We start from the raw sequence: 14,948 nt of genomic DNA, 5'->3' as shown, positions 1-14,948 counted from the left end.
TCATCTTTCCATTTCAACAAACACATAAATATATATATATATAATTATATATATACATAAACATATATATATATATACATACATATATAATATATTACATACATATATATATATATATACACATACATATATATAATATATATACATACATTATATATATATAATATATATATATATATATATATATATATATATAATATATATTATATATACATAGGCCTCACTGAGGAAATGACCAGCGACCGAGACCTTTGGAAATATGCTGTACGTGAGAAGACCAGGCAGGACAAGTGAGCCCAGCCCACTTATGAATGCCTTTCCTCCCTTGGACACAAAGACCTGTTGAGGCAAGCGAAGTTGTTATAGAACCTCATCCGACGACAGGCACCCATGCCAACCCCCTTTGCTTGCGAAGACATGTTGGGGCAAGCGAAATTGAAATCGAATTGATCCAGCCAGGATCCCTGGTCTGGTGGTACGTAAAAAGCACTATCCGACTTGTGGCCGATGCCAGCCCCGCCTCGACTGGCTTCCGTGCCGGTGGCACATAAAGTACACCAATCCGACCGTGGCCGTTGCCAGCCTCGCCTGGCACCTGTGGAGGTGGCACGTAAAAAGCACCCACTACACTCACGGAGTGGTTGGCGTTAGGAAGGGCATCCAGCTGTAGAAACATTGCCAGAGAAGACTGGAGCCTGGTGCAGCCTTTTGGCTTCCCAGATCCCCGGTCGAACCGTCCAACCCATGCTAGCATGGAGAACGGACGATAAACGATGATGATGATGATTATGACATATATATATATATATATCATAAAATATACATATATATACATTATAATATACATAAAATAATATATATATATATATATATATATATAAATATGTATATATATAAATATATATATATATATATTCATATATATATATATATAATAAATAATACTAACATATATATATATTATATATACTATAATATATATATATATATATATATAATATATATATATATATAATATAAATATGTATAAATAAATATATATAATATATTATATATAATACTAATATGTATATATATATAATAGACTATATATATATATATATATCGTGTGTGGAGGTACATGGCCTAGTGGTTAGAACAGCGGACTTGCAGTCGAGGGATCACAGGTTCGAGTCTCAGACTGGGCAGCATGTGTGTTTATGAGTGAAACACCTAAACTCCATGTTTCTCCAGCAGAAGGTAATGACGAACTTCTACTGACTCTTTCGCCGCATCTTTCTCTCACTCTTTCCTCCTGCAGCTCACCTGCGACAGACAGGCGTCCTGTCTAGGTGGGGAACCTATACGCCAAGGAAACCGGGAAACCTGTTTGAGAAGGAACAAACATATATATCATCATTATCGTTTAGCACCCGCTTTTCATGCTAGCATGGTTTGGGTGGTTCAACTGGGGTCCGGGAAGCCAGAAGGCTGCACCAGGCCCAGTCTGATCTGGCAATGTTTCTACGGCTGGATGCCCTTCCTAACGCCAACCACTCCGTGAGTGTAGTGGGTGCTTTTTACATGCCACCAGCACAGGTGCCAGACGAGGCTGGCAAACGGCCATGATCGGATGGTGCTTTTTACATGCCACCGGCATGAGGCCAGTCGTGGCACTGGCAACGGCCACATTCAGATGGTTCTCTTACGTACCACCGGCAGTTTCCATTGATGTTGATCGATCTTGATTTTCACTTGCCTCAACAGGTCTTCACAAGTAGAGTTTTGTGTCCCAAGAAGGAAAGGTATGCATAAGTGGACTGGTTACCTCCCAGGTAGAGGCCACGGGTTATGGTCTCACTTTTCCTACCGGGTCTTCTCACGCACAGCATAATTCCAAAGGTCTGTCTCTAATCATTTCCTCGGTGAGACCTAAAGTTTGAAGGTCGTGCTTCGCCACCTCGTCCCAGGTTTTCCTGGATCTGCCTCTTCCACAGGTTCCCTCAACCGCTAGGGTGTGGCACTTTTTCACACAATTATCTTCATCCATTCTCGCCACATGACCATTCCAGCACAAACATCTCTCTTGCACACCACAACTGATGCTTCTTAGGTCCAACTTTTCTCTCAAGGTACTTACACTCTGTCAAGTATGAACACTGACATTACACATCCATCGGAGCATACTGGCTTCATTTCTTGCAAGCTTACGCATATCCTCAGCTGTCACGGTCCATGTTTCACTGCCATGTAGCATGGCCATTCATACACATGCATCATACAGTCTGCCTTTTACTCTGAACGAGAGGCCTTTTGTTACCAGCAGAGGTAAGAGCTCTCTGAACTTTGCTCAAGCTATTCTTACTCTAGCAGTTACACTTTCAGCACACCCGCCCCCACTACTGACTTGGTCACCTAGGTAATGGAAGCTATCAACTATTTCTAGTTTTTCTCCCTGGAATGTGGTGGAAGTTGGTCTCAGAGCATTTTCAGTGTTTATTGCTCCTGAGCATCTGCCACATACAAAAACTATCTTCCTAGTTAGCCCTCCTTTAATATTGCTGCACCTCTTATGTGTCCATAGCTTACACATGGTACATCTTATAGAGTTTCTACCTCTGCCTTTTCTACAGATTGAGCAGGGCCATCTACCTTAAGGCGTTTGTGATTTGTCTACTTTCCTACTTATTAGGACTTTGGTTTTAGCTAGGTTGACTCTAAGGCCCTTCAATTTTAATCCTTGCTTCCACACCTGAAACTTCTCCTCCAGTTCTGATAGTGACTCAGCAATTAGAGCAAGGTCATCAGCACAGAAGAGCTCCCAGGGGCATCCTGTCTTGAATTCCTCCGTTATTGCCTGGAGGACTATGATAAATAGGAGGGGGCTGAGGACTGAACCTTCATGGACCCCTACCTCTACCCTGAATTCTTCCCTGTACTCGTTGCCAACCCTCACCTTACTAGCAGCGTCTCTGTACATGGCTTGCACAGCTCTGACTAACCATTCATCTATCCCTAGTTTCCTCATTGACCACTAGATAAGGGATCGGGGGACCCTGTCGAAGGCTTTCTCCATGTAAATGAAAGCCAGGTACAGGGGCTCATTTTTGGCTAGGTATTTCTCCTGCAGCTGCCTTACCAGGAATATAGCATCAGTAGTACTCTTCCCTGGCATGAACCCAAACTGCATCTCATCTAAACTAACTCTGTCTCTCTAATTAGTTGGGCTATGACCCTCTCCGTAACCTTCATTACCTGATCCAACAGCTTGATACCTCTGTAATTATTTGTATCTAGGGCATCACCTTTACCTTTGTAGCAGTTGACTATTATGCTGCTACACCAGTAATTGGGTATGACTTCTTCGTGTATCACCTGATTAACTATACAGATGACTAGGCTATAGCCGACACTACCAGATATTTTGAGCATCTCTGCAGTGATTCCTGATGGGCCTGAGCTTTCCCTGTCTTCATGCTTCTAATTGCCTTAACTACCAAGGAACTGTCAACTTTGATAGCTGGTCCCTCTGTTGGGTCAACATTTGGCAGACTCTCTTTATCCCATTCATTTTCTTTATTCAGCAACCTTTCATAGTGGCGTTTCCAAGCCTCTCTCTTTGCATCCTCATTTAGCGCAAGTGAGCCATCATCCATGCGAACACATTTCTCTCCTACCACATCACGATTCTCTCTCACACACTGTCTTGCAAATATGTATATTTAATATTTTTGGTTGAATGGGTATATGTTGATTAGTGTGTTGGGGTGTGTTTCCATTGGATCTACTTCAGGAATTCCTCAGTGTTAGTTGAGATAATAATAATAATAATAATTGCTTAAGTAATGAGAAGGTGGATTTGGTATTAATCTTTATTTTTTATTTTATGCAACAGCCATCTTAACCCATCCTGTTACTATCCAACATGCATTGCATCAGTTTTGCAGGCTGGGTCTCATCAGGTACATTTATACATAAAGGCTTGTGTCTCACTAAAGATCCCAAGTTTTGGCTGCCAAGTTGTTATATACCCATCCGGTTAGGGAATGAAGCATCACTACAATATTCTATTACTATTATCTTTTTTTCATTAAGAGTTGCAAACTCTTGTAAATATAGACAAATAAGTGATGATAAAAAAAGTTTGTTGGGGAAGTTAATGGATGGATAGGGATACACACACATATATGTATACACACGTATTTCTATTCACACATACGTTGCTTTTTTTTGTTGTTTTTGTTTTAGAATACTCATAAGCCAAAAACATGTGTATGAATATTTTTCTGTGGGATACCCGCATATAAAAAAACATCACTGTCATCAGATTACTTTCAGAAGATTACATACATTAGGAAATACATTAACTGATATATTCTTAATATGATAACTTGTTTTGTTTATTTTTCATTAATCTGATTTTTAAAAAATTTAATTTGTTTCTATATTTTGATTTCAGGTTTTATTACAGTTACTTCTTATTTGAAATTATCAAATACAATGTTTTCACAGTAACTGGTTAATCTCAATAATTAAAATGTTTTTTTTAAATTAAGGTATTGTTACATTTATAGTCCAAATAATTATTAAGTTATTAATTGGAGCAGTAGCAAGTTAATTGATCTTTGGGCGAAATAAAGTTATGTTGCCTAGTGTTTCAGGTGAAGTGTTACATCATTGTTTTATCTGGTGGCTGGATTGAACAGTGTTGTCTTGAATGTTCTGTGTTTGAGTTGAGTAATGTTGCATTGCTTTATTAAGGTATTATCATTTTTATTTTTTTAAGAAGCAATTCCCGTTATCATGCTTGGGTCACTTATCTGGCTCAGAATATATCAGACTATGCCTGCTTGAAGTATTTTCTACTAATGCAATACTTATGCCTTCATATTATGCATAACTAACTGAATGTCTACTTCATGACACTAAACAGCACTTCCTATTCTATGTGGAAATTCTCTTTGCCTATCCTAACCCTTAGATGATATTTTGCTAAAAAAGCTGCTTCTGCTTCCTCCCTTTTCTTTTTGTCATATATTTTGCACCCTAAATGTTCAGTTTGCTATGAAAGTATCATTTTAGTATTCCTATGTGTTGCAGCTGTTGAAGCCCATTCGGCCACACATGGTCATATCTGGTCACTGGCACAAGGTAATTTCGTTTTCCATTATTTTCTTTTAATATATCTTATTCCCTGCTGCTTCATTTCTAACATGATTTCTTTTATAACAATTAAAATGTTTGTCTCTTGCAATGAAAATCAATAATATTATATTAAGATATACAGCTGTTTCCTGCTGTAAATAAAATGACTTTATTTCAGGAAATACATTATATTATTCTCTTTTCACACACCTTACTTCTCTTCAATCCTGTTACAGTATATGAAAGAATAGTTCCCTATTGAACTGGCAGAAAATTTCATGACCTGATGATCTACATATTAATCCATCATCATCATTTAACATCCATCTTCCATACTGATATGGGTTAGACTATATTTCAATATGATTTCAATTTAGGACCATTCTCTCTGGCTGTTTTCTTGCAGTACATAATGATCAGATGTAGGCTTTAAAACTAATCTCCAGCTAACTGAATTTCACTTGTTGTCATCCTTTCAACCTACTTTTCACAAGCAACTCTCACTTCCTGTATAACCATATTCTAATAATATCTTAATACATCTCTCAGATCATTCAAATAGTAAAAATTCTATTGGAAATATTGGATTTTACTACTTTTTTACGTCCCTTACTGACTCATGTTTTCTCATGACTACTAAGGGTCTGCCATAATACTTATGTTTTGAAAGCAATTTCTTTTACAATTATTTTACATGGTTGCAAAATGAGCTTGTTAACTACATACCTGCACCTATATATCTATATTATCATAAAAAGGTTAATTACCAAATGTAAAAAATGCCATAGTCACAAACTATAGCTTGTTAATTTTGGAATTTTGTCCTGTCTCTTTTACCAAAATTCCAGCACCTATTTTGTCTGTGAGCTTGCTAGTGGATGTAAAGTTTGGACAGCCAATACAGAGGTTAGCTAAGAAATATATATCAGCATAGATAGAATTGAGATTTTAATGTTATACATTTAACAATAAAATGAAGAAAAATAGAAGCAAAACAAACATATCTAATAAAGTTAAAATGATTCACCAAAAATGAAATTAAAAGCTAACAGAGTTGGAGGGAGTTGTGCATATTTCATCAATAAACTAATTCTATTTTCCCTTTATCTAGGCAAATTTATTCTTGTGTGAGGATTGCTTGTCACAAGAAAATGATGATGGTGATTACTGGCCTGTGACAAGACGTGACCTCACATCAGAAGAAAACTATATTGAAATCAATTCTGATGAGAAAAGTACTTTAGTTGAGATCATGGTGCCTACCTGCAGCTATCGGATGGGTGAACCTAAGATGGGTTATGGTGTTCTGGTTATAAGTAAGTAATATATTATTTTAAAACTTTTGTGAAAAAAAAATAGTACTTATAAGAGATTTACTTTTTACTTTTTGTTCTTTGTGGCATGCCCAATTATAGTAAGTGTTGATTTAAAGTCTAACTATTAAGGTTTCACGTAGGAAATAAGTAAAATTACTTGGTAAAGAGGTACAGTATGTAAGAAGTAAATATACAGTTGAAAAATAGACTTGAATTAAACTGAAGATATCAGAAAAAGATGAAGTCTTCTCCTCTCCACTTCTGTCTACTACCTCTGTTAATGCTGATGAGAAGGTAGAAGGTGCATGACAGAGTTAATGCAAGAGGGTCAGTGTTAAATGAAGTTTAGATATTTATAAACATAGCTGTTATCCATCGAATAGACTGGAATGTCATTTGTTCAGATGAGAAAGTGTTGAAAATAAGTTTCGGTTATTATCATTAGAAAATGTATTTGAAGAACCTAGTCTCCTAAATTCCCTTCTAGTACTGAAATGCAAATCTTGAAATGATTGTGTAGATCAGTACTGTATCACAGCACTGTACACATTTATGTTTGGTATTGTCTATTAGTCATAACCTATTCATATTGTTAGTTTTCTAGTCTGGGTTATCTTCTCTGTCATACTGATTCGGTTAATCTGACTCCAGCACTTAAGATAAAAGAGATTAAAATTGGAGCTTTTGTATATAAAATTTAACAAATTGTTTGTTACCTTAGTGAAGACATCTAAATGTATGGAAAACATACAGAGTGGTGAGAAGGCTACAGCAGAATTGATGCAAAGAACATCGTCATCATCGCCGCCGTCGTCATCATCATTTAAAACCATTTTCCACAGTGACATAGATTTGATGGTTCAATTGGATTTAGTAAGTCAGAAGGCTGCGTCAAGCACAGTTTCTACAGCTGGATGCCCTTCCTAATACCCTGTAAAAAAATGGTACCCTGAACACACTTTACTTTTTTGTGGCACTAGCTCTACTGAAACTCTCAAAAAACTTTGAACCAGATGAGCATGACTTTATAGGCTGTGTTGGAATTAGGTGAAATGCCAAAATAAAGAATTACTAAGAAAGCTGAACCAAGGTAGGACAGAAAATTTTGCAACCCAATTTGCACATAACCCATTGACTGAATGTGAGCAAGTGTAGACACAGGTAATGAATTGTTGCTTTTGCAAATTTACCTGACTCCTAACTTGTTCTTTATTTCTCGTTTCTGTTCTCAATTTGCAAATTTTTCACAATGTTTGAGGTCTGCACAGGTAACTTCTACTTTGGTTTTCTGCTGCTATTTGTATCATTTAGCTGTGCTCTAGCCTGATTTTTGTGGATCGATTTGCTGTGTATCCACAAATTAGATCTTGGTCTTGAGCTGGGGTTTTCAAACCTAACTGCCCTTGTCATTATTAACTTGTATGTGGGTAGGTGGGGAGTAAGTTATGTTATTTTTTAGATCACCACTTGAAAATTTCTGTTTCCAAGCTAGGGCCTTCTCTCTTGTATATTATCTGGAACTTCCATGAGTGAATTGAGAGAAAATGTAACTTTGCTGCCAATGTTAACCCTTTTGTTACTTCATTTCTCTTGGAATACACTTTTAATTAGTTTTTGGAAATAATGAAGAATTTAGTAAAATAATTTTGTCATTATTAAGCTGATGTTTGGAACATGAATTAACATGAAATTTTGATGGAAGGTCTTAATTTAAATTATTTTAAAACAGGCATTTTGTATCATAGAACAAAGAGTAGCCCCAGGAGAGTTGATATCAAAATGGCTAATGAAGTACAATAATCCTTCTATGATCAGTAATTAATTCATTCTACAACTGTTGTTCTCTTCTCTCTTTATCTTAGATGACAATGGTAATATCAAGTATATGACACTGTGGCTGCCACCAAGATACATCTCGTTATATATGTATGCTGGATATGCAATATTCCTCTGCATAGTAATTATCTGCCAGATGCTAAGGAAGCTGTTTACAGCTATGCGGCGATTGCTAACCCGAACACAGGTCAGTCATTATGAGTGATTAGTGATTCACAATGCAATGCCTTAGTCTCGACATCAAACTCTATTGTTGTAAGTATCCTAGGATTATCCTTTCTAAAACTAATTCTAAACTACACTAAATCACAACAAAACCTAGATCTAAATACTCCTTTTGGATTATATTCCAAACTGATAAAACCATAATCTATAAATCTGTTATCATTTCCCATCTCTCATAGCATCATTAAGGTTTTGTCTAGTTTTCTTAAAGTCGTATTCCTTTTGACTCTTTTTAACAACATGGTATTTTCTAATAGTAAACTGGTTCCATGATATAGTGAATAAAATCATTCTAACCATCATCATCATCATCATCCTTTAGCATCTACTGGCATGGGTTAGATGGTTTCACTGGAACTGGTAAGCTGGAGAGCTGCATCAGGTTCCAGTCTGATTTGGCAGGGTTTTTACCATGTTATAAATAGTTGTAAATTTCCCTGAGTTTAATCATAACCCAGAAATGTATTTTATATCTAGACATCATCATTTTAACATTTGTTTTCTCAATGCTTGCATGAATTAGGCATAATTTATTTAACCCGCTTTGTGTGTGTGTGTGCGTAATGGATTCTCTCATCAATCTCAACATGTAAGGATCCAACAGCATTGCTATTTGCCGACCCACACAGATGACTTTTTTTTTCAGTGGTGAAGGCTTGTGCTGGCATGGCTAAGACAGTTTGACTGGAACTGATAAACCAGAAAGCTGTACAAGACTCCAGTCTCTTTTGGCTTGGTTTCTTTGGTTGGATAGGTTTCTAACACCAACCACTCCATAGAGTGTACTGGGTGTCTTTTCTGTGTTGCCAGCACAGGTACCTTTTACATGTCACCAGCATGGGTGTCTTGCACACATCATCAGCACTAGCCATGACTACAATTGTGTGTGTGTGCCATTATGCATACACATATAATGGGCTTCCATACATATTCTGTTTACCAATTGCACTTGCAAGACATTTGTCAGCCTGAAGCTATAGTAGAAGGCACTTGCCCATAGTGGGAATAATCCAAAAAATGTGTGATTTGTTTTGTGGGTTTTTTTACCTGCCAAAGATAAGACATAGCATTTGAGAGTGGTTAACTAGCTGATCCAATATTAATATATTTTAGAATTGGAAAATTTTAATTTCATTTTAAAGAAACATGACATGAATACTTTTCTAATAAATTGACTAAGTTGTAATTTTCAGATTTTTCAAATTTAGTGGATTGAAGATAGTTGTTTAATACTAATTTATGCAGTCGTCATCATCATCATTTTAAAATCCATTTTTCCATGCTGGCATGAGTTAGAAAAATTAACATAAAACTAGTAATTGAATAGGGACCTAATCAAAATTGTGCATACCACTACTATTTTACTCTCAAAAATTTCATCATCATTATTTCCGTACTTGCATGAGATGGACAGAATTTATTGAGGCAGATTTTCTGTGTCTGGATGCTTGTTCCTGTTGCCAACTCTCACCTGTTTCCATGTTAGGTAATATTTCCCCATATCCAAATATGTTTCCCTTGAACAAATGACACTGCTTGTAAGACAGTGACACTCATTTACAACTATTATGTGATGTCAAGACAAGGAGGCATAAGCATACACAAACACACACACATATATGATGGGCTTCTTTCAGTTCCCATCTCCCAAATCCACTCACAAGGCTTTGGTTGGCCTGAGGCTATAGTAGAAGACACTTGCTCAAGACTAAATTGTTCATATTTGTTAATGTTTATAGACCATTAGCAGCAAGAAGGTGATCACATTCTGTGAAGATGTGGGATGAGAAGGAAATCAGAAAACTGTTTAGTAGAGAAAGTGGAATGTTGAAGGTTTTTCTGGGTATGTGCTTCACCTCTATTCAAGACATAGATCATTTAGTGCAAATAATTGGTGTAACATTCAGTTTAATGCAAATCCTTGTAATTGGAGCTAAAATGTAGGCACACACTTTTTGTAATCAAATCAATCTGTAAGCATAACCTAGTAGAGGGAGAGACTGCTGCAACTAAACAGCAGTACCTAACCAGTTTGGTGCATTTGGATTAGTTGTTATTTTAGTATTACAGTCATTGTTCTGCTTTAATATACAAATATTGAAATTTTAAGACAGTATACTATCAGTATATATATATATATATATATATATATATATATATAAATTAAAGGTAGGACAGAAAGAACACAACAATTGGAAGTCAGCAAAACACAACATGTGGGAAAATAAACAATAGTACAACAAACAGCTCTGTTTACAGAAGCAATATTATCATCTAAACATTTATTACATGATACTGTATAGGTTACCAGCTTTAAAAATAACAAAGAAACTAACTCTGATAAATAGTAAAATGTAAAGTGGAACAAAACTTTTGCTATGCACTTGGATACTAGTATGAAACTATGATATGGCTCTAATAGTGTAGTTACTAAACCATAAGTATACATTTATCAGACTTTTTGCACTATCCTAAAAGTGCATATTGAGCACATGAATACAAATATGTAATTAAGTTTTTGTGTGGTGTCTCAGGTAAGAGCTTCGATATCTTTCTTTGGTGTTGTCTTTTCCACTATTATACTTGTATTCTGTAGCAGTAATTGATACTTTACTGTAGACATCTCTGGAAATTTTGGTTGTTTTTTTTTCTTTCTGTCAGAAACAACGAATGGTGCCATTTTAAGGTTGAAAGTTCAAATTAATCCACAAAGGCTCTTAGACCAGTTTCTGTAGATTTAAGTGAATGAGAGATCTTTCTGTGAATCAAACACTAGTCTATTGCATGAAAATAACCTACAGAAATCGACTGCCTTTATCCTACAGATGTAATCAACTAATGCCTGCTCCCAAAATTTCAGGTCATGCCTACAGTAGAAAGAATTATCAATGTTTACCACTGTTAAGAAGTATATGAATAATAATCCTATCCCCTATAGGCACAAGGCCTGAAATTTTGTGAGGAGGACTACTTGATTACATCAACCTCAGTGCTCAACTGGTACTTATTTCACTAACTCCAAAAGGATAAAAGGCAGAGTCAACCTCAGCAGAATTTGAACTCAGAATGTAATGACAGACATAATGTCACACTAAGCATTTTGTCTGGCATACTAACAATTCTGTCAGCTCATTATTAATGTTTTACTATAGGTAACAACCTCAGCAGCATTTGAACTTGGAACATAAAGTTGGAAGAAATGCCTCTCAGCGAGTAAAATCGATCTGTTAACAATTCTGCCAGTTCACTGTCTTGTATACAAATAATAATAATGGGTTTCAAATGCTGGTACAAGGCCAGCAGTTTTAAGGAGAAGGGATTAGTCAACACAATTGACCCCAGTACTTGACTGGTACATTGTATTATTGACTCCAGAGACGTGAAGGGCAAATTTGGCCTTGGCAGATTTGAACTTGGAATGTAAAGAGCTGGAAGAAGTGCTGTCATAAAGCAAAAGCCACAATAGCCACATCTTGTTTTCTGACATTGTTATGTTGTAACCACTATATCAGCAAACAGTTTTAATTCTAATTTAATTCTGGATCTTGTCAATGAATAACCTCACTTTGCCCGCAGATGAATAACTATTGTAAAACTTTGTTCGTATCTTCTAAATAGTTTTGTTTTGGATGGTTGTTTATTTTTCTGCTTTCTGTTTTCCAAGATTTATTTCTCCACTCCCATCAAAGACTTCAAACTTTTATTATTGTCATTCAATAATCTTATTTTTATTGCCTGCTTTCACTGTGCTACCAAGCATAGTTCTATGTGTCTTGAGTATATGCTGTGATATGTTTTAGTATTGTTATTTTACTGCATTAATGGTTATTTATTATTATTATTATTATTATATCATTATTGAATGAGAGAACAGTCCATGCCACCAGAGTGACACTGGTGTACAAATATATGAAACCCAATGTACCCACCATGACTACTCATCTGATAAGTGTACACCAGGCACATGCATCACAACCATGTGTGTGACATGGTGATCTCATATCAGGTAAAACAGCGCATGACCTTGCAAGTGAGGCTCAGTTAGAATTCTATTCAAGTCAATTAACCTATCCTGCTCAAAAGGCCCCTGAACAAGGTTTGTTTAAGGATGTTGAACGAAACACTCATGTTTCCAGAGGTGAAACCCCAAAGAATTCCTCTCAACACATGCCTCAGATTGGTACTTTTTTATTGTCCCAGAAAGGAAGAATGACAAAGTTGACCTTCACAGGATTTGAGCTCACATTGTGGAGAGCTGGAACAAACAACACAAAGCATTCTGTCCATCACTCTAACAACTTTGCCAATTTGCTGCCTTAGTGAATATTTTAAATGTAGTGAAATTTTTTTTTATGACTTAGTAAGGGGAAGAGGCTATACCTATGACTTTGCAGGTCCTGGTAAAATCAATATGGTTTCTGTTCCTTGGTAAACATAGCTTAGATATTCCAGTATTTGGCTTTGTTTTCCAGTTTTCTAGATTTCAGTCTTATTGAAGCCAACTAAGTTTTACTTTCTGCTAAGATTGCAGTAGTTCAGTATAGCTCTTCTGCAAATATTAGCCCTGATCCCTGTTTAAAAATTTAATTGTTGTGTGCATCATTGTCGTCATCATTTTAGTATCTACTAAGAGTCTGGATGGAGTCTATTGAGGTAGATTTTCTACAGCCAGATGTCCTTCCTGTCACCAATCCTCACTCGTTTCCAAGCAAGGTAATATTTCCCCATGGTCAGACATGCTTTCACAGAATTTTGGAAATGAGTGACACTCTATACTTTTACAATTAACACATGGTGTTAAGAAATGGAGACCCGAACACTCCCTCACATACATATACTTATATACCTATACATACCTATATACCTAACATTGCTTGTGTGAAAGTGATGCTCATGCACTGTCATCACATGATGCCAAGATAAGTGTACATACACATAAACAATGGGCTTCTTTCAGTTCACGACTACAGTAAAAGAAACTGTCCCAAGGTGCCATGCAGTGGGACTGAAACCAAAAGCCATATGATTGGGAAGCAAACTTTAACCACACAGCTACATCAGTACCTAAAAGTATTGTTTTTTTTTTTTAACAGCTTAATCTAAGGAGGGAAGAGCTGGACTCAGAGACATTTTCAGGACCTATATGACCAGTAGGAGTAAGTTAGTCTAGTGAGTAGGCTTAAATATTTTCATGGGAGTGAACCCCTTTAAAGGCACCTATGGGCCAAGTAGTGGTGTTAAACTAAGCAATAGATTGAGTTTACCAATGTCATTGAGATATGGAAACAAATCCTTAAGACTGATAAGTTGGCAGAAACAGTAGAACACTTCTAATCATGTTGTTTATGACTGTAGCTATGTCATTCATAATACCCTCAAGAGCAACATCTCTTGGGATTCTGACACACTTTCATCAACAGAGTTACTATTTTCATGATCCTCATCACCATTATCATTTACCATCCACTTTTTCATGCTTGCATAGGTCAGACAGAATTTGTTGAGTCAGATTTCCTACAGCCAGATACCCTTTCTGTTGCCAGTCCTGATCTGTTTCTAAGCAAGGTAATTCTTCACCAGGGTAGACTGAAAATTAACAACTTTGTATGACAGCGATGCTCATTTGCAATCATCACATGATGTCAAGACAAGTGTACATACAAATAAAGCATATATATATATATATATATACACACACACACACACATATAACAGCATTGGTACAAAGCAGTGTTTAGAGCAGAATTTAGATTAGTTAAAATGTGTTTGTCACATATTTCAACTGCTAAAAGGTAAATACACTGCAGTAACCATGGTAAACACAATGTATTTGCCTTTTAGCAGTTGAAATATGTGACAAGCATATTTCAACTAGCCTAAATTCTGCTCATATATATATATACATGCACATATATGACAGGCGTCTTTCAGTTTTCATCTATGAAGTCCACTCACATGGCTTTGGTCAGTAATGGGGTTACAGTAGAAAACACTTGCCTTAGGTGGCATACATTATAACTGAACTCAAGGCTTGGAAGCAAGCTTCTTAATCACACAGCCATGTGTATACCTATTTTACGTTTCTAAAATCCCAGGCCCATCTCAAAACACTTTAGCAATCTCAGCTACTTGGTGTTTTATCATAAATTCTGATTCGTTTTTTTTTCTTCTTTTTCCTTTTGCAATCTCTTTCACAGAATAAACTGCCATCATCTGAAATATAAATAAAATAAAAGTGCAAGGCAGCAAAGAGAAAGAATCTACATTCCTGATTTTATTATTCAGGTATCATTGTCATTGTTTCTGACCAATTTCTCTCTTTTTTCTCCTCATTCTTTCCTGTTTCCAACAAAATTTTATTTTGTCTGCATGCATTTCATTTATGTGTGTGCATTATTTGAAGTCAACTATTGACTTATTTCTTTATACCATGCACCTACTGTAAGA

General features: G+C 36.1%; 1 protein-coding gene and 1 long non-coding RNA gene across 10 annotated transcripts in view; one reads left to right on the top strand and one right to left on the bottom strand.

Moving 5' to 3' along the window:
• The window catches only part of LOC118764310, a 19,677-nt gene extending 13,936 nt beyond the window's left edge, over positions 1-5,741 (bottom strand). The window contains exon 1 of the long non-coding RNA XR_005000123.1: positions 5,729-5,741. This is a non-coding gene — a long non-coding RNA (uncharacterized LOC118764310). The remainder of the gene's footprint in view (positions 1-5,728) is intronic.
• The window catches only part of LOC115213812 (uncharacterized protein C630.12), a 64,609-nt gene that overhangs the window by 42,831 nt on the left and 6,830 nt on the right, over positions 1-14,948 (top strand). For 3 of the 9 annotated variants that reach the window (XM_036504904.1, XM_036504902.1, XM_036504903.1), the window contains 3 exons: positions 5,062-5,130; positions 6,236-6,440; positions 7,162-7,398. In XM_036504904.1, coding sequence (XP_036360797.1) covers positions 5,062-5,130; positions 6,236-6,440; positions 7,162-7,367 — 480 coding nt within the window. In that variant the 3' untranslated portion in view covers positions 7,368-7,398. Of the gene's footprint in view, positions 1-5,061; positions 5,131-6,235; positions 6,441-7,161; positions 7,399-8,302; positions 8,532-14,698; positions 14,787-14,948 lie in introns of those variants that run through there. The other 6 variants (XR_005000119.1, XR_005000120.1, XR_005000121.1 and 3 more) reach the window with 6 other exon arrangements.

This window comes from Octopus sinensis, linkage group LG7 (genome assembly GCF_006345805.1).
Source record: "Octopus sinensis linkage group LG7, ASM634580v1, whole genome shotgun sequence".
NCBI classification, from domain to species: domain Eukaryota; kingdom Metazoa; phylum Mollusca; class Cephalopoda; order Octopoda; family Octopodidae; genus Octopus; species Octopus sinensis.
This window is presented reverse-complemented; position numbering and strand designations above follow the sequence as displayed.